The sequence below is a fragment of the Bubalus bubalis genome, chromosome 5 (genome assembly GCF_019923935.1).
Source record: "Bubalus bubalis isolate 160015118507 breed Murrah chromosome 5, NDDB_SH_1, whole genome shotgun sequence".
Classification (NCBI taxonomy): Eukaryota; Metazoa; Chordata; class Mammalia; order Artiodactyla; family Bovidae; genus Bubalus; species Bubalus bubalis.
The window spans coordinates 113,143,559-113,164,733 of NC_059161.1; the positions used below are offsets into that span (position 1 = coordinate 113,143,559).

The window sequence follows — 21,175 nt, forward strand, 5'->3', positions numbered from 1 at the left end:
TTCTTTAGTAATGAAACAGAACTCATTCCATCTTGCAATTACATTATGGATTCATTGAACCTTTTCATAAATCTAATATAGGATCTCAGTTTTATTTTTCCTCTATCTTGAGACAGAGTTCCTTCAAACTCCTAGGTATTATTTCATCAGTACCTCTCATCATTCTTAATCCTACCACACTAGAAAAGTCTAAAATTTTAAAAATCCAGCTTTAAAAAAAAAAAAAATGAAAATAAAGGAAACACAGAGAAAAGGAGTTGGCAAACTTTCTCTTAAAGGGTCAGATGGTAAACATTTTAAGTTTATGGACCACACTGTCTCTCCCACAACTCAACTATTTTACAACACAGAAGCAGCCATGTGTAAATGACTTAATATAAATTCATGCTAAAAAAAAATTTACTTGCAAAAACAAGCAGCCAGTAAGTTGAATTTGTCAACCACTGACCTACGGCATTGATGCAGTAGTGAAATAAATCATTACCTAGTTTTTATGTTATGTTGCCCAAATTGTTGCATCATCTTTAAAGAAGGTACTTTATGTGGTACACCTGAAATTCATATAACATTATAAATCAATTATACCTCAGTAGAAAAAAAAATACTTAAAAAGCTTGCTGATTTTGGCATTTTGTTTTCATTGAATATATGTAAGAATTCCATATATTCCACTTTTCATCCATAACAGAAAAGAGAAAACTGACAAAGATTTTTTACAATGATTAGACATGTTAAGTGTTGGATGTGAATAAACAGCAAGCGGCAACGTGAGCTTCTAATAACGTGGGTGAAATTGACCATATATATTAATATGACATCTCGGACTGATGATTATATCCATCTGTGAAAAAAAAATGAGACCTCTAGTCAGTCATTCACCTGAAAGGACTTCATTATATAAAATTTTGCAACAACCTGGACAACATTCTTTCGACTTCTATGATATCTGTGCATCAAAATTCACTTGACGTAAAGAGGTCTGCTATGCTTAAATTCACATTAAAATTTCTAACATAATGGATTTACAACATTTGTTCTGTAAATTATTCATAAACTGACTCAAAATTTAAATATAAAGGAATTAAAAAAAAAAAAAAGAAGGCACTGGCCCAGGTTGGTAAATGGTGATAACTTTATTTGGCAGAATGAAAACTAAAATATTAACTGTCTTTTGCAAACAGGCTTTCTGTGCTAGATAGGCCATTGTCCCTAACACACATCCAAGGATAAAATAAGGAAGCCTGCCAGGTCTATGATCCACACAGGCAGACATACTAGGGACCACACACCTCTGCAACCACACCTACCAGACAGGAGGTAGAAACGTGACACAGAGGTAAAGTCACAGGCTATCTAAATGGGCCTGACAGGAGGACTCTGCCTAAAAACACAAAATGGTAATAATTAGGCAAATGAACCAATGGTCCAAGAAGCATGAGTGGATTTGAGAAAATATTTTTGAACCAACAGTTCAACAAGTTGATTCAATCAATTGTTGAATCAACAGTTCAAACATACCTATAACCATGTATGTTTTGTCCAGCAATATTTTCCCATAGTCCAGAGATGTCCCAGGCATCAAAAGTGGTATCATTAATTCTTTTAAGAATCAGTAAACAAAATTAAAAGGAAAATATAGCACTATTCCTCAATTGTCTGATAAGCTAACATTTTCACCTACATATTATTCTTTGATAAAATAAATTTTCTTATACTTCTATTGAAAGTACCTAGCTTGAACCATTTTATTCTGTCACTCTAAATCAAAAGTTAAGAAATTTCTCCTTTAGAAAATACTCATTAAGAGGTGGATGAAACTGGAAACTCTATTATATAGAGTGAAGTAAGCCAGAAAGAAAAACACCAATACAGTATACTAATGCATATATATGGAATTTAGAAAGATGGTAATGATAACCCTGTATGCGAGACAGCAAAAGAGACACAGATGTATAGAACAGTCTTTTGGACTCTGTGGGACAGGGCAAGGGTGGGATGATATGGGAGAATAGCATTGAAACATGTATAGTATCACATAAGAAATGAATTGCCAGTCCAGGTTCGATGCATGATACAGGATGCTCAGGGCTGGTGCACTGGGATGACCCAGAGGGATGGTATGGGGAGGGAGATGGGGGGGTGGTCAGGATGGGGAACATGTGTACACCCTTGGCGGATTCATGTTGATGTATGGCAAAACCAATACAATATTGTAAAGTAATTAGCCTCCAATTAAAATAAATAAATTTAAAAAAAAAGAAAAGAAAATACTCATTAAGTATTCATTCTTGGAAAACACAATTTTCCCAGTTTATTCATGTTATGCTATGCTATGCTATAATCATCACTTATTTATGCTTCCAAAACATAATTTATATCAACGTCACAAAAAGAGTACCACTCATCAAAAGAAAATTAAAGAGACAACAGAGGCTATGGAACACACCACTTAATGAACATACCATGTTCATAAAAGCACCCACCATTTACAATTAAATTCCCTATGCATCTATCTCCAGCAATAAACTGACTTCCTATAAGGCTGGAGAGTATACCACAAGTTAAATATAAGCCATAAAAGAAATCCTCACTGGTTAAAAAAAAAAAAATACAATCTGGGAAAATAAAAAAAAGTGTCATCTGTAATAAGGAAAGTATTTGTTTCTCCACAGTCTGAACCAGTTAAACCACACAGATTAAAGGGCATCCATTTCAGGAAAACATAATTTGATACTGAAAACTTGAAAAAATAAGAACTGGCAATGTTTTATCCTGTCTCTTTCTATCCTCCCTAACCCATAACACACACGAACAAACACCCACCCACACACAATCACACACATACACAGAGGAGTATTACTCATCCATAAATTTAAGAATGAAATCCTGCCATTTCAACAACCTGAAGGAACTTTGTCCTCAAAGTGCTAAGTGAAATAAGTCAAAGACAAATACTCTCTTATATGTGGAATCAAAATAACAAAACAAAGAAACACAACGAAGCAGAGGTAGATTCACAGATAGCACATACTGGTAGTCAGCAGAGGAGAGGAGGGCGGCAGCGTGCATGAAACAAGTGGAGAGGATAAAGAGGTACAAACCTCCAGCTATAAAATTAAGTTAGTCGTGAGGACGTAATAGACAGCATGGCTGACTCAAGTTAGGGACTCTGTATGGTGACAGGTGTTAACTAGATTTATCCTGGTGTTCATTTTATAATGTATAAAGATATCAAATCACTGTGTTGAACACCTAAAACCAACAGAATACTGTAAGTCAATTATACATCAGTTAAGACAAAGTAGGCAATAGAAAGGGGAAAAGCCCAAGGGTATTATTGAAAAGTCTAAGCAAAATGTACCAATGGTCTCACTTTTGTTTAAAAAAAAAGAAAGAAAAGAGAGAAATGGGAAAAAAAAGAGAAAAGAAAAGTGACAAGAATTCATTTTAATATTTGGGAAAGGATACAAAGAAGTAGGAAAATTCAGGATATTTTTCAAGGAGAAACAAATAGTTCAATCTGTCCAGAGAATGACAATTTCATTCATTCAAAAATTGTTTACTTATAATTTACTATGCCGGTCACAGATGCTACAACAGTAAAAAACAGTGATAAAGTCCTCATACTCAAGGAGCTTACACCCTACTGAAAAAGAAAGGTAATAATCATAAATACTCAGTATTTGCAAGTACCACAGAGAAAATTCAAACAGTGTAAGACAGAGAGGAGGACAGGGCTGGGACTTCACTGGAGCTGCAAGTAAAGGCAGCCTGAAGTGTGGCACGTGAAGGGGATCTGAAGGTAGAGCACGGGCAAGCTGTGCAGAGCCTGCAGGAAGAGCACTTCCCAATTGCAGCAAATACAAATGCAAGGCCTGGAGGTAGCGCCATGCTCGGCATATTTGAGAAAAAGCAAGGAGGACAGTGCGACTGGAGCAAAATGACCAAGGTCCTGCTTTTAAGAAAAATGAAATGAAACCATGTATAACTATTGCAAGGTTCTGAACTTGCGGGGACTGGAATAAAGTCAGCGTTATTAACGTAACCTGTAAAGTTAAAAAGAAGCAACTCGCTTCAGGGAGAGGAAAGATGGGATTTCGTGAAAATCTGTAGTTCGTGGTTCCTACAGAACCTTCTAGTGGGAAATGAATTCTTACCAGGCTAGAGTTATGGACGTGGCAGTCATCTGTACAAAGATGACAGTGAACCTGCAGGAACAGTGAAGTCTGGCAAGAAATTAACACAGACGATGCACAGGCACTGGGAACGCCAACATTCAATGGGAGAGAGACAGGACAAGAGTCAGCCCTTCAGGAGTCAGTGAGGGTGACTGCAGTTTGCAAGTGTGAATTTCTGCACGCGCGCGCGCGCGTGTGTGTGTGTGTGTGTGTGTGTGTGTATGTGTGTGAGAGAGAGAGAGAGAGAGAAATGGGGGTGGGGGGGTGGAGAATCCGGGAGAGGGCTGAGAGAGGGAGAAAAGGCCGAGGAAGGGGACAGAATGTGGCTGAGCACAAGCAATTCTGACAACACTGAGCATTAACCTCTTGTCTTCCTTTTTAATTTTTTTGTATTTTGGAAGTTCAGAATTTATGACTGGTTTTAATTTTCCTGACTCTGGTTGTTAGCATGTGTGTGAACATTTTCAACCAAGACCATTGACTTTAATTTATCAATAATAAGTTCATTTGCTACAACATGACCTGCTTTTAGCCCTGAGCCTTGAACACATTTAAAGTAGAAAAGGAAACTGAAGTGAGAAATTGTTCCTAACAAAAAATTTCAAGAATTAACAGGCTCCATTTTGAGAATTTTGCAATGATCAATATTAAAAATAAAGTGAGTGGAAAAACACTGAGAATTTAAATTAAATGAATTTAACTTAAATGACAATTTGAGTTAAAATATTTAAAACTGGTGAAAGATTCTCTTTTCAAGTTTTTGATCTTATTTTTTTAAGATCCTAATATTTATTTACTAAATGATTTCACTGTTAAATAACTGCAAATTATTTCAATCAGTAATTTAGAAAAATTCTACAGCTTTTTAAGAGGTTTCTTTAAAAACTTTAAGTTTTAGCTACAAATTTATGAAGAGTAATAAATAAATCATAAGCCATAAATCACAAAAGGACAGAGGCCTCTTTTAAGGTTTACTACTTTTGACTTAAAAATGACTACGTACTACAGATCAATCACTACTAAGGTGATTCAATCAGTAATTAAAAGGCTCCCAATCAACAAAATTCCAGGACCAGGTGGTTTAACCAGTGAATTCTACCAAAGATTGAAAGAAGAATCAATACCAATTCTTGCCAAACTCTTCCAAAACATAAAAGAGGAGGAAACTCTTCCAAACTCGTTTTAAAAGCCCAGAGTTACACTGATACCATAGCAAAACAAGGATGCAACAAGGAAAGAAAATTACAGGCCAGTATCTCTGGTGAACATTGATATAAAAAGCCTCAACAAAATATTAGCAAAACAAATTTAACAATACATCAAAAGGATCACACACCCTTGATCAAGTGGGATTTATTTAATCCAGGGATACAAGCCTGGTCCAACATCTGCAAATCAATCAACATGATACATGACATTAATAAAATGAAGAATAAAAAAAATCATACGACATCTCAATAGATGGAGAAAAAGCATGTGACAAAATTCAACATCCATTTATGATATTAAAAAAAAAATTCTCAACAAAGCCAAGTACAGAGCAAATATATCTCAACATAATAAAAGCTGTATCTGACACAGCAACAGATAACATGCTCAACAATGAAAAGATAAAAACTTTTCCCCTAGGATCAGGAAAAAGACAACAATGCTCATCTTGCCCCATCTATTCAACACAGTTGAAAGTCCTAGCCAGAGCAATTAGGCAAGGAAAAGGAACAAAAGGCACCCAAACTGGAAAGTGATAGTTTTACAATCACTATTTACAGATGACATGATATTATTATATTAAAAAATCCTAAAGACTATACACACACACACACACACACACACACACACACAACTGTTAGAATAAAGTTGGCAAAGCTTCATGATGCAAAAATCAGTATACAAAAATCAGTTCCACTTCTATAAGCTAACAGTGAACTAACAGAGAAATTAAAACAATTTCATTTACAACTGAGATTCAATAAATTGAATAAAAAGAATACCCAGGAATTTACTTAACAAAGGAGGCAAAAGACGTGAACACTGAAAATTGTAAGACATGGGTGAAAAAAAAGTAAAAAAGACAAGCAAAAGAAAGATGCCCATGGATGGGGAGAATTATGCTAAAATGCTTACTCTATTGAAAGCAATCTTGAGATCTACTGCAATCCTTACCAAAGGCATTTTTCACAAAAATAAAAGTTTTAAAATTTGTATGGAACCACAAAAGACATGGAAGAGTCAAAGCAACCTTGAGAAAGAAGGACAAAGCTGGAAGCATCATGCTTCCTGATTTCAAACTATATTATAAAGCTACAATAGTCAAAACAGTAGGATACTGACATAAAAAGAGACACAAAGATGAATGGAAAAATATAAAAAGCCCAGAAATCAATCCATTTGTATACTGCCAATAAAAAACAACAAAGAAGCCAAGAGTACAGAATGGAAAAAGGACAGTGTCTTCACAAATGGTGTCAGGAAAACTGGACAGTCACATGCAAAAGAACAAAACTGAACCATTATCTTATGACACACACAAAAACTAACTCAAAAGGATTAAAGACTTGAACATAATATGTGAAGCCATTAAACTCCTAAGAAAAGACATAGTAGCAAGCTCCTTGACATCAGTCCTGGAGACGATTTTTTGCATTTGACAACAAAAGCAAAAGCAAGAGAAACAAAAATAAACAAGTGAGACTACAAATCAGACTAAAAAGCTTCTGCAGAGTAAAGGAATCCATCAACCAAGTGAAAAGGTAACCTATAAAATGGGAGAAAATTTTTACAAATCATATATCTGTTAAGAGATTAATATTCAAAATATAAAAGAACTCACTTAATAGCAAAAAAAAAAAAAAAAAAAAGAAATCCAATTAGAAAAATGGGCAGAGGCTCTGAACAGACATTTTTCCAGAGAAGACTTACAAACAGCTAACCTGTACATGAAGGGCGCTCAACATCACTAACCATCAGGGAAATGCAAATCAAAACCACAACAGGTTATCACTTCATACCCGTTAGAAGAGTTGCTATCAAAAAGATAAAGAAACAGGCATCAGCAAGAATGTGGAGAAAAGAGAAAACAGTACCTTTGTGCCCTTGTAGTATAAATACCAACTGGTGCTGCCACTTCAGAAAACAGTATGGAGGCTCCACAAAAAATGAAAACTGGAACTACCATATAATTTGGCAATTCCACTTATGGGTATTTATCTTAAGAGAATGAACATCCTAATTTGAAAAAGTATCTCCATACCTTTGTTCATTGCAGAATTCTTCACATTAGCCAAAAACTGGAAGCAACCTAAGTATTCACTGATTGATGAATGGATAAAGAAAATGTGGTATATATAAAACAAAGGAATATTATTCAGCCATAAAAAGAAAGAAATCTTACCATTTACAACAATATAAATGGACTTTGAGGGCATTATGCTAAGTGAAATAAGTGAAAAAGAGAAAGACTAATACCATATGATCTCACTTATATGTGGAAGCTTTAAAAATATATAATTAATTTAATTGAACCAAAGACACAGAGAACAGATTGGTGGCTGCAAAGGTAGGTAAGCAAAATGGATTCAGGTAGTCAAAGAGTTCAAACTTCCCGCTATTTAAATAAGTAAGTCCTGGGATACAAAGTACAGTGTGGTTACTATAGTAAAACACAAAATTTACAGTATCATGTATTTGAAAGTTGCTAAATGAGTATATCTTAAAAGTTCTCATCACAAGAAAAAAAATCTGCAGCTATGTATTGGTAATGGATGTTAACTAGACTCATGGTGAACATTTCACAATATATCCATATACAGAAACATTATATTGTATAATATACCTGAAACTAATTCATAATATAGCAATCATATCTCAATTTAAAAATGATTATTTATAAAATTTTTAATAATTCAGAAATCTCTGATTTTCTTTTAGATATGTATTAAAAAACTAATATTCTGGCCATACAACACAAATCAATAAAAGTTCAACACTTACACCCTTTTATTTCTAAAGCTACTAAAACATTAAATACATGAAATTGTTTTGGAGAAACATTTATAAGGGTTTCTCTTAATAATAAACTTTATTCTCAACATAATATTTAATACAGACTATTATTGAAAGAGAAAAAGGTTCCCAACTTTCTTTACTCTTCAGATCAGATCAGTCTCTCAGTCATGTCCGACTCTTTGCAACCTCATGAATCGCAGCACGCCAGGCCTCCCTGTCCATCACCAACTCCAGGTGTTCACTGAGACTCACGTCCATCGAGTCAGTAATGCCATCCAGCCATCTCATCCTCTGTCGTCCCCTTCTCCTCCTGCCCCCAATACCTCCCAGCATCAGACTCTCTTCCAATGAGTCAACTCTTCGCATGAGGTGGCCAAAGTACTGGAGTTTCAGCTTTAGCATCAGTCCTTCCAAAGAAATCCCAGGGCTGATCTCCTTCACAATGGACTGGTTGGATCTCCTTGCAGTCCAAGGGACTCTCAAGAGTCTTCTCCAACACCACAGTTCAAAAGCATCAATTCTTCGGTGCTCAGCCGTCTTCACAGTCCAACTCTCACCCATACATGACCACAGGAAAAACCATAGCCTTGACTAGACAGACCTTTGTTGGCAAAGTAATGTCTCTGCTTTTGAATGTGCTATCTAGGTTGGTCATAACTTTCCTTCCAAGGAGTAAGCGTCTTTTAATTTCATGGCTGCAGTCACCATCTGTAGTGATTTTAGAGCCCAGAAAAATAAAGTCTGACACTGTTTCCACTGTTTCCCCATCTATTTCCCATGAAGTGATGGGACCGGATGCCATGATCTTCATTTTCTGAATGTTGACCTTTAAGCCAACTTTTTCACTCTCCACTTTCACTTTCATCAAGAGGCTTTTGAGTTCCTCTTCACTTTCTCTCATAAGGGTGGTGTCATCTGCATATCTGAGGTTATTGATATTTCTCCTGGCAATCTTGATTCCAGCTTGTGTTTTTTCTAGTCTTTACTCTTACGTCCTCATTAAAATTAGTATAACTTTCTAGATAAAGTGTAGTAAAATAGCAGTTCAAATCTCATTTATATCCTTTTCATCGTTCACTGTACACTTTTTGCAACCTTGCAATGTACTATTTATTGAGTATAATCATTTTTAAAGAAAACATAGAATTATAGCACCTACCTTCAAGAAGTTTACACATTAAAAAATTAGAGTACCAATGTAAAAATAAAAGATTCTAAAAACGTATGATACAAACAGTAATTTCCATAGACAAACCAATGGGAACTCCAGGAAACAGAATTCAATCACTTTCCATGTATACAGCATACGACATTTTAATACAGAGTAAATGAACCACCACATAACAAATATCACCTTTCTTCCCATTCAATAAACTCAATGTAGACTTACTGCAGGTTATCGAAATACAGGAGAAAACTGTGAAAGATTTTTACACGGACAAAAGAATTTATTGAATAGCCTTTCAACGGCATGCTGGCACCTCCAGGGATTACTTCATTCAATAGGGAGGTGTGTGGGGCCTGTCTGTTTTGACTAGACTATTTCACATCTCTTAGAGCAGAAATTTGCAACGTAACATATCACAAACCTGCAATGACAAATGAACGTTTGCATTCAACTTGGATAAGAATCACTAACTTTTAACTGTAATTAAATAAAATATTATTCTCCACAAAACAAATTTCATTGTTCTTATTGATGGATATGAATTACAAAAAGTTATAAAAGATTAAATGGATAACTCAAACTTCTGTGGAAAAATTACACTGCAAAGGAATTTTCCACCTATTAACAAGCAAAAACTGCTTTTCCAGTATCTCAGTGAATGTAAACTCCATTCTTCAGGTTGATCAGTCAAAAAAACTTGAAGTCATCCTTGACATCTCTTTATCTCATTCTCTATGTTCATTCATTAGTTAAAAAAAAAAACAAACCAAATAGTTGGCTTTATCTGTGAAACTATTGGTACATCCAGAGTCTAGCCATTTTTTTACATCTACCATCCGTACCATCTACCATTCAAGCTACCATCATTGTCCATCTACTATAACAATCTTCCAACTGGTCTCCTATCTCCTCCTCCTGTGCCTCCTTCTTTAGCCTACTCACAGCGATGAGAGATTTCCTATAAAATTTTAAGCCAGATCATGTCACTTCTTGGCTAAAAATCCTCCAACGTTTTCCCAGCTTACTCAGCATAAAAAACCAAAGTCCTCATATAATGGACTGCAAGAAACCACTTCTCTGATCTCATCTTTTCCCAGTTCAGTTTCAGCCACATCCTACTCGTGTTTCTTCCAACTTGCTTTTTAATTCTATGCCACAGCCTTTAACTTGTTCTTCCACTGCCTAAAATGATCTATTCCCAGGTAAACACACTCCCTCACACCCCTTAGGTGTCTGCTCCAACCTTAACTCCCTAGAGGCCATCTTGCCATCCTATATAGCGAGCAACCCTTCTTCACACTGCGTTCTGCCACTCTGCTTATTTCTACAATGGCATGTACCACCACATGACACACTATACATTTAATTATTTGCTACCTCTCCTACCTTGTTAAAATATAAGCTCCACAAAGGCAGGAAATGTGTGTGTTTTATTCACAGCTCTGCCCGAGAGTCTAGAATAGTGCCTTGAATAGATTATTTGCTCAACAGGTATTTCCTGAATAAATGAGTAAAGCCACAGCAAAAAAATTTGTTTCTGTTGAGTAATGCTTCCCCTGTTCCTTTTCTTTATGTAAGTAAAATAATTTACCATTGCACTAAGTGTCTCCTCCCAGTCAGGCCGCTCTCGAGGGTGAACGTTTCTGTGTAGTTCTGGAACAAAATCATCCTCTTCAGAATGTACTGAGGACTTCATCTTCCTAAAGACCAAAACATGAAAGACTCTGATAAGAATTCCCATTTCTAAGAAAGCCTTCCAATGACTACAATCCAATGTCTAGACCTGGACATTTCCAATCCAAAGGAAAAAGAAGAGAGAACAACACTTTCTTTAAATTGTGGGAACAAGCTTTACCAACTTGCTTTTTCCCTCATTAAAAAACTATTTGATTCTGACACACACTCATTTTATATTTTTTGAGATTCTTGTTCATAACAAAAAAAAACTATACTTGATAGTATAAAAGTTCCACAGAGAAGTCTAAGAGACACATTTCTTGAGAAGTGACCTTAGGGACTGCTTACTCACAAGCATATCTTTTCTTGATCTCTGTAGTAAACCCCAAGCAGCAATACAACTCTGCTTTTCTCTTTCTTTCCCCACAGTCTTTGTTTCTGTTTATTTCTGGTTTTAGTCTATTTACGTCTGCTTGTGAAAGAATGTATTTCAATTCTACTGAAGAGAAGAACATCTCTGAGACATACCTGAAGCAGTCGGTTTGGTGTTCTAAGTTGTAAAACTGAAGCTACAAGGTGGCTACGTGTCTGTAAGTGATAGAAGTTAGTATCTGTCATCACAGGGAGTAATATACTTTCCCATCTTCAGAGCATATTAATAAATTAGACTGTAAAGCCCCTTAAAATATTAAAGCTCTGTTCCGGCTGGTTTATATGGTCTATTAAGTGCTTACATAAATCGAATATTCCCAGAATTCCCAGAAAATAAAGAAACTGAACTTCTAACACTAACACTGAACTAAACTGAACACTAAACTTCTAACACCAAACCGAACTTCCAACACTGAAAACAGAACAGAGGTTTATTAAAGACAGAGTTTTGGTGATTTCCAAATGAAAATGCCTGATAAAATTCTTAGTACGTACAATTTTATCATGCAAAAATTAAAAAAAAAGTATCAATAGGTATATAGCGAATAATCTTCCTCCCTTCCCTGTCTCCAGTCTGCCCATTAAATTCCCCACTTTATATGTTCTCTTAGTCTTTATATATATATATATATATATATATATATATATATATATTCATATACATAATTTTTCATATTAAAGATATATCCACAAAAAGCAAAGTATAAAAGCAATGTATAAATACGCTACTCTTTGTGTAAAAAATAGAATAACTGTATTCCTTCATCTCCACCCTACTCTTTACACCTGTGTCTCGTGCATTGCAGGGTTCTCACACATTGCAGGCAGATTCTTTACCATGTGAGCTAGCAGGGAAGTCCCCAGAATACTGGAATGGGTAGCCATTCCCTTCTCCAGGGAATCTTCCTGACCCAGGGATCAAACCAAGGTCTCCCCATTGCAGGGAGATTATTTACTGTCTGAGTCACCAGGCAAGCCCATGTTGTTCAGTAGCCAAGTTGTGCCCAACTCTTCACAACCCCATGGACTGCAATACTTTTTACATAAAAAGTATCATGTTTTACACTGTTATGTAGTTTTCTAATATTTTCTGAAGGACTTTCCATATCAATATATAAAGAGCTTCTTTGCTATTTTTGCAACTGTGCAATATTCCACTGTGGAATACTATAGATATTCCATAATGTAACTCATCCATTACTAGTGAATTCTTCAATTATTTTCACTATTACAAACTATACTACAAGTTTATAAGATATCATTTTAAGATATGTGCAGTATAAATGAAAGGCAAAAACCCAATGATGAAAAAAATCCCTTTTATAAAGTAGCCCATTTTTCTGTTGGATTTTTGGTCTTTTTCTTACCTCTTTTTACATTCTTTAAAGAGATTAGTTCTTCATTTGTAATACGAATTCCAAGTATTTTTAACAGGCTGTCATTTGTCCTTGCTTATTTTGTTTTCTATAATGCAGATGTTTTATATTTTATGTAGCTGAATTTCACAACCCTTTCTGAGTTTTGCATTTTAAGTCATTTCAAAATGCCATCCCTGATCCAAAACCTATTTTTTTTTAATTTTCCCATGTTTTCTTTTGAATTTTTCGTGGTTTCATTTAATACATTATACCATCTTCAATCATTTGGAAATTATCCTTGGTATGAGGCAGATCTCCAATTTTCCTTATTTTTCACAGCTGCATATTCAGTTTTCCCCCAAAGAATTCATTGAATAGTACATAATGTTCCCGTTGGCTTTGGAGAAGCCATCTTTACCGTATCTTCCTATGTATTAGGGTGAATTTCCAGGCTTCCCATTTCACCCCCTTATGCCCTCTGTTCATACCAGTACCACAAGGTTTTAATCACTGAGATTTCATACCATAATATCTGGTTGCACTAATCCTCTTCCTAGACTTGCTTTTTTCTTCTCCCCAAAGTTTCTTGACTCAATTACTTAGTCAAGGTCAATTTATTTCAAAACCAATTTACCTAGGTTTTTAAAAAAGCATTCTTATTATCACATTAATTTTATAATAAACTAACGTCTTATGATGTTGACTATTTTGTTATGAACAAGGTATATATCTTTCTTTTGTTCCAAACTTCTATGTTCTTCAGCAATATTTTAAATTTTCTTCACATAGGTCTTGGAGTTCCTTAGTAAGTTTATTTCTGAGCATTTCATCTTTGTTGTTGCTCTTAAAAATGGCACCTTTTCTTCAATTACATCTTCTAACTGGTTACTGTTGGATATACTGTTAGTAGCCCTGTTTTGCAAATGGGAAAACTGAAATATATTAACACATCTCAGGCATTCCAGATGTGATGGACCGCTTTCTACTAGAAGATTCCACCTCCCATCCTGAAGAGGACACTGAAACAAGCAATTCTCACCTCTGGAGACCCGCTGCACTGGCTGACAGACACCAAGATTTGGCCTCACTGAATGCTCCCCTCAGAAGCTTTCCCTCAAAAGCCATAAAAAAAACTACCAGTGACCTTCCCATTCAAGACTGCATATATGTTGAGAAATAGAGCTTTCCTTCTCCAAGTCTCTGAAAAGGCAGTAAGCCAAATAAAAGGAAAATAAATCCTTAAAAGATTAACATTGGGTGGGATGAGCAGGCCAGAAATCTTCAACTTCTGGAAGGCAAAGAAGCAAATGGGATCACACTGACTGGTAAACCAGTGGAGAATAACAGAGGTTCCAGGAGGTTCCACTTCTCCCCACAACAAAAGAGGTACTTGCCCCCAAGGAATTAATAAAAACTGCAAAATTACTCTGTAAATAAATTTAACAATCAATTAGAGGGACTAGGGCTATTAACAAGGGTGTGTTCACCTAAGAAAAGAAAAGCAGAAGCTATAGCATCATGGGACCACTGGAGAAAATCCGAAGGGGGAAGAGACAGAGAAGGACAATGTTGACCCGAGCAGTAAAAAGCTGCGATTCTTTCAGTCAGAACAAACAGAACATGCATAGGTAGCGAACAAAGCTGCAAAGCTAAAGCAGAAAAGACAATAACCTAAATAATTATATAAATACTAAGTCCGTGATACATAAGAACAAGAACACGTAAAAATTACTTCACTCAAACTGAATGTGAAAGATTAAAGAAAAAGATGAAATTAATGGCCTAAAGAACAAATATAAGAAATACTTCAAATCACAAAATCAAAATGTGAAGATAAATCGGTCACCTGATGCAAAGAGCTAACTCATTGGAAAAGACCCTGATGCTGGGAAAGATGGAAGGCAGGAGGAGAAGGGGGCAACAGGGGATGAAATGGCTGGATGGCATCACCGACTCAATGGACATGAGTTTGAGCAAACTCAGGGAGATGGTGAAGGACAGGGAAGCCTGGCGTGCTGCAGTCCACGGGGTCACAAACAGACATGACTTAGCGACTGAAAAACAACAATGATAGATACATCATGAAAGAAACACTAAGGAGATCAAATATGCAATAAATAGATTCCATGAGGAGAAAATTATTACTGATAAAAGAGGTAATAATTAAATTAATAATAAAATTCTTAAAATCGTTCCTAATATGAAGACTTAAATCTACAGACTGAAAGTCACTGAGGTCCAATTGAAGATTTGATGACAAAATACACAGAACTAAGAATAAAAAGAAAATTTTACAAGCATTCAGAAAGAATAAGTTACCTACAAAGGAAAAGAAAAGATAAATAAAAATAGCAGTGACTACAGGCAAGAAATCAGAGTACATCACTCATAGAACTTATCTGAACAAAAGATTCAAGAAAATATCAACTAAATAACAAATGGACCAGAACAGACACTTTAAGATGGAATATGATTAAAAAGGAGAGGAAACCATGACACATATAACTAAATCTGACTGAATGGCAAAAAATATTAAAATCATTTCAATAAACACTGGGCTTGGGGGGTGGGGACAGAATTTGTTGTACTGTCGCTAAGTCATGTCTGACTCTTCACGACCCCATGGACTATAGCCCAACAGGTTGCTCTGTCCATGGGATTTCCCAGGCAAGAATACTGGAGTGGGTTGCCATTCCCTTCTTCAGGGGATCTTCCCGACCCAGGGATTGAACCTGCGTTGCCTGCATTGCGGGAGGAAGGATTCTTTACTACTGAGCCACCAGGTAAGCAGGGGCAAAATGGTGATAAACAAAAGACTCATGGGGGATTAGCGGGCTGAGAGAAGTACTCTAAAGACCTTATCCTAAAAGGAAGGGAAACAGGGAAGAAAAGAGAGAGCCAGGATGAGGGGAAACAGCACATGTGAGTGAAAGAAACTGATTTGAAAATATGAGAGCGTGGAAAGGAAGCTAATCACTAATGGAAAGTAAAAGTATAATAGGCGACTTCTAAAATTAACTATCTAAAAAGGCTTTGCTTGTTCGGATTGCAGTCTTCCCAGGTTTGTCACTTTATATATATATTTTAAAAGATATTGACTGTATTACATGTATAAACAGAGCTTTAAGTGTTTCAAGGAATTTTAATTACTGTTTGAACATGCAATTAACTGTTTAGGGGGGCTTGAATCCAAAACTTAAGGAGAAATAAGATTAAAAATTTTTAACTTTAAATACACAACTTAATAACCAGGAACTCTGATACAGTTTTATAATTTTCTGTGCTCTCAGGCCCTTCTTGTACATAAAAAAAAAAAAAAAAAGCTCATACAGACAGACGTAAGAAAGGCTCACCCTGGATTCCATCCCAAAGAGTTTAATTAGTGAAATACCAAGAAAGTCTTGTACTGGCATGCTTCATGGTTAAGACAGACTCATTTCACACATTAACAAAGACAGCCTAATGGCTAGACTCCAACACTGAACAAAATTTTCTGAGATTAAGCTATGTTCATACCTGACTCCGATTACCATTAAATTTACTACTTATGTGACACTGATGAGATGACTTTGAGTGAAAGTTACATTTCATATTCAAAGAATATTTCAGGGAGTAAACTATACTCCAGATCACACACCCAAAGTTACAGAGTAATAGAAATATCTTTTTTGTTTTTTTACAAAATACACTTTTTTTTTGGTATTGTACATAACAGATTATTAAGGGTGTGATGACTATGAAAAATCACAGAGTTTAAAATAGGCCTGGGTGTGATACTGATATATATGCCAATGATAAGCTGTTATTGCTACCTCTCTATCCTGGGATTCCTAAAATGAGAAATTCCTACAGAAGACAAAAGAACAGTAAGCATATTAAAAGCAAAGAATTGTGGGTTTCCAGAGGAATTTAGCCATTAAAATAGCCATCCTAGATCTGAAAGAAGGTCTAGATCAGAAAGATCTAGAAGAACTAACATATTCCAAGCCCCTGTTACCTATTAGACTGCTGCAAAATCTTTTAATTCAAAATCTTCTTTTACCTCATTTCAAATAAGGCAGAGAATGAATAAAGCAAGCAACCAACCAATCAGATGCATGAACCATTTATTATTAGCTTTATGATGCTATAAACCAACAAACACATTTCAAAAAAAATTAAAATATGTACGCCAAATTATCTAGCTTAACTAGAGTCAGAAGCTTCTCTTCTTAAAAACAACTTATAATGGAGATAAAAGTGAAGATCTGACTGAGATCTGTGCATCTGTAGTCTCTGATTTTTAAAGGTATACAAGTTCTAAAAATGTGGTTTAATTATACATACATATCATCTCTGTAAACGTTTCAAACTCTATGTCATTGTTTGTCATACATACTAGGCTATGTACCTACAATAACATGACACTAGAGAACACTAATCAAGGTCATATGATAAACCTTTCTGCCCTCAGATGCCAAAAAATTAGACCCTCTCACGATCGTGAGTCACTAATAATTCCCAGGTGTCCTCCAGGTCGTATCTTTAAAAGGTCACATTACTGTATGCACTATTTCACTTTTATGTTGGCTGCATAACTGATATATCACCAGTGCTCAAAAATTCCTCAAAGAAGGAATTTCAGAACTGAGAAATAAGCTGTAGCTTCTTAAAGGTTGTTATTTACTAGAAAATAACATTTAGCAGCAGATATAAAAAAATTTTTTTATAAAACTGAAGTCTTTTACTTTCAACATTAGTTACATGTATCTACACATACTGACAATATGGTTTATGTGGCTGTTTGAGCTACAATTTCCTCATTTGAAAATGGGAAATAACAATACCTACTTGTTAATTGGCTATACCCCAAAACAAAATTTTAAAAGTTTTTAAAAAATACAAGAAAAAAAAAAGAATGAACTTAAATCTAATTCATAAGTTATTTGGAGAAAAAGAATAGCACACAATCTTCTGCCCTTTTTCTGAGTGTGTGCATGCATGGAAATTAATTAGACCGTAATCATAACAGTTTAGTTAATGCACATGAGCACAGATTTTAAAGAAACAGGTAAAACTTTTCTATATTTTTTAACTATTAAACTGATTTTACAAAAACAACTGTCCCAGACAACACTGAGTTGACCATAGCTTCTCTCAAGGTTACAGCTACAACTTCCACTATCCAACCCTCACCTTTGACACCCACACACATTTTTTCTGCAAGGCATCGCAGCTGGAACATCAGGGTGAACACTATGCAAGCGCTCTGCTGTGCATTTCCTCATGTCTGACTGCTGAACAGGTGAGAAACACTACAGGAAACGTGGCCTTGCCTTGATCTCTGTCACCCTTATAAATAACATAAGATCAAATCTCAAAGACACACTTGCTTTGGGAGAGTCATGATGACAGTCAGATATGAAATAATATTGTCAACAGGACAAATGTCCTACAGTGTCATGGTTTCCTAAAACAATGCTCATGGTTTCCTAGAACCACCTAGCTCAGTTTCTTGGGGATGAAAAGGTGGTCCCATGGTTCTAAGGAAAAGAAAAACTCAGGCCTACACAGATGAACTGTCAAAAGAAAACCCCAGACAGCCTCCTGTTGCCTCGTAAGTAAATGGAAGATCTTGGAACCAAGTCTATCATAACAAGGACCAGGCTGTCTCCTCCTCTGACAAACAGGCCGAAATAACTTCCATGACTTTAACACTAGGCCAAACAGTTCTCACACAATAAATACCTTATTCCCACCGACTGTTCATGACACACGGAGCATATTTAAAACTATGGAATATGTGATATGAAACATCAGCACACCTTGGGAGGGAAGTAGCTTAGGCCAGTAAGTGAGGCTAAAATAAAAACTATGGAAAGAATGAGAAAGTTGACGCAAAAAAGACTTTCACATGCTAATAAAATGTTCATTTTCATACCTGCATACTTTGAACACTGTGAATTATTCTTTAAAATTTAAAACATACTTCCTATTCATTTTAACCCACACTAAATTTGTTAATCAGTGGTTATCAAGAGTTCCTAACATTCAATGTGATATATGTGAAGTGTTAAGTCATCGTTCAGTCATGTCCGACTTAGGCAACCTCATAGACTATAGCCCACCAGGCTCCTCAGTCCATGGAATTCTCCAGCCTATAATACTGAAGTGGGTAGCCATTCCCTTCTCCAGAGGATCTACCCAAGGTCAAAACCCAGGTCTCCTGCATTACAGGCAAATTCTTTACAGAATGAGCCACCAGGGAAGCCCCAATATTCAATCTCATCTGTCATTTAACCTAGACTTTAAAAGTAAAATCTGTGAATAAAGAAATCCTTTGAGAAAGGAAAAACTCTTTTTCGAACACTAAAGACAAGATCTGATGAAAATAATGATCCGGTCTCCTACCCAACGACCCATAGATAAAACTGTAAAAGGTGTTTTAATTGCCCATGTGGGTGGCAGTGATAATATGTAGTATAAACTTCTTTGAGGTTTTTTTTTATTATCTCCAAAAGAATTAATTTGTTACACCTGTTGAAAAAGAAAAGCCAGAATAAGGCCTCCCAAAATTTGTAACAGCACAACAAAATTAATATACAAATGATACTGAACTAAACTGAAACTTCTTCAAGGTTTTTTTTTTAGTATCTCCAAAAGAATTAATCTGTTACACCTGTTGAAAAGAAAAGCCAGAATAAGGCCTCCTAAAATTTGTAACAGCACAACAAAATTAATACACAAATGATACAGTGTGTACAAGGGGGGTGAGACCTCTTTCTTCACTAATGCACTGAACTTGGAGAGCTGCTTAATCAAGTGGCCTTCCCAAACACTTCATTTATGAAGATACAATTAGAGATCAAACCAAGAGAGATTTGCTGGGGCAGGTGGGAGGAGGAGAGCTATAAGGTGAGTGAAATATAAGGTCAGAGGCTTTGATCCATGAAATAATTAATCTGGACATAATTAAAATGTTTCATACACATGAATAAGGGAACAAAAGCAGCCACACACACACACACACACACACACACACACACAGAGGAACATATTCCAAGAAAAAAAAGAAAGAAAAATCTCTTAGATTCAGAACTAAGTCACTTCTGTTAGGTACAAATCAGATACAGGAAGGGGTAATAGTTCATTAGGAGTCTCCACCTGAAATTCCTGAAATGCTACTACAAAACCTGTCTAACACCTTCTCTTCCTGGTGTTCTAACAAGTCATTTAAAATGCCTTTTACAAGCTCAAGGCAAGTTGTGGAATGAAGAATGCTATATACACAACTAAAAACCCATCCTCTTCAGCTCCAAATCTTCCCCCAGAGAAAAGAAATCTTACTGAAAAGAGGTTAAAACAAAGAGGATGGGAGGGTTGGGGAGCACAGATGAGGGAGGTGGAGAGAGGGACAAAGGTGAGACAGAGAGAAAGAACGGACTGTGAATTCCGTATTTACCTGAAATGCTCTTCCCCTTCTCCCTCTTCACTGCCAGTCACCTGGGTTATAACTTCCAAATCCAACCAGAACACGCTGTCATCTCCCGATGTGCTACTCTCACTTTCGGTCTCCATCGTGTATTTTAGAAGTTTAAACCTCAAGGCATGGGCAAAAGCACAGTAGTGTCCAGGTTGTTCAGCTCTACTGATGTACACACAGGTATGCAGCTGGGGCGCCAGTAATAACGTGATCATGCGGGGCCACAGGCTGTTACGTGCAAGGTTAATTACAGCTGAGGCAAAGACAGGAAGTCCCACGAAGCACCCTCAATGTGTCAGATTGCTACACCTGGGACTCCAGACCCCTCCCACTGCTTTAGGCTGCGTGACCTACATAACCAAACACACAACCCAAATGAAGGTGCGTTTTCACCAATTCCTATTCATTTAATAATTCTCTCTTCTCAAGCTTTCTAGCTATTAAGTTGACTTTTCTTACCTATATCCTTTTTCTACCTCAGACTTTATTATTTTTTAATTTTTATTAGATATAGTAGACCTGAAAAGGACTGTGAACCAATCCAACATAATTAAAATTTATACAATTTCACTCAACAGTAGGATACAAATTCTGTTCACGTTCCCCTTAAATTGAAGTACAGGGATTTACAATGTCATGTTAGTTTCAGATGTATAGCACAGTGATTCAATTATACGTATGTGTGTGAGTGTGTGTGTCTGTGTATTCTTTTTCAAACTCTTTTCCCTTACAGGCTATTACAAAATTATTGAGAATAGTTCCCTGTGCTATACACTAAGTGTTTGCTGGTTATCTATTTTATATAGTAGGGTGTATATGTTAATCTCAACCTCCTAATGTATCCCTCCCCCTGTTTTTCTCCTTTGGTAACTATAAATTTGTTTTCTAAGTCTGT

At 35.9% G+C, this 21,175-nt stretch overlaps 1 protein-coding gene across 5 annotated transcripts in view; it reads right to left on the reverse strand.

The window, feature by feature from the left end:
• Positions 1–21,175, reverse strand: part of ARHGAP32 (Rho GTPase activating protein 32) — a 209,800-nt gene that overhangs the window by 113,603 nt on the left and 75,022 nt on the right. For 3 of the 5 annotated variants that reach the window (XM_025286409.3, XM_044943564.2, XM_025286410.3), the window contains one exon: positions 10,943–11,051. In XM_025286409.3, the coding sequence (XP_025142194.3) occupies positions 10,943–11,047 (105 nt within the window). In that variant the 5' untranslated portion in view covers positions 11,048–11,051. Of the gene's footprint in view, positions 1–10,942; positions 11,052–20,259; positions 21,134–21,175 lie in introns of those variants that run through there. The other 2 variants (XM_006072386.4, XM_044943563.2) reach the window with 1 other exon arrangement.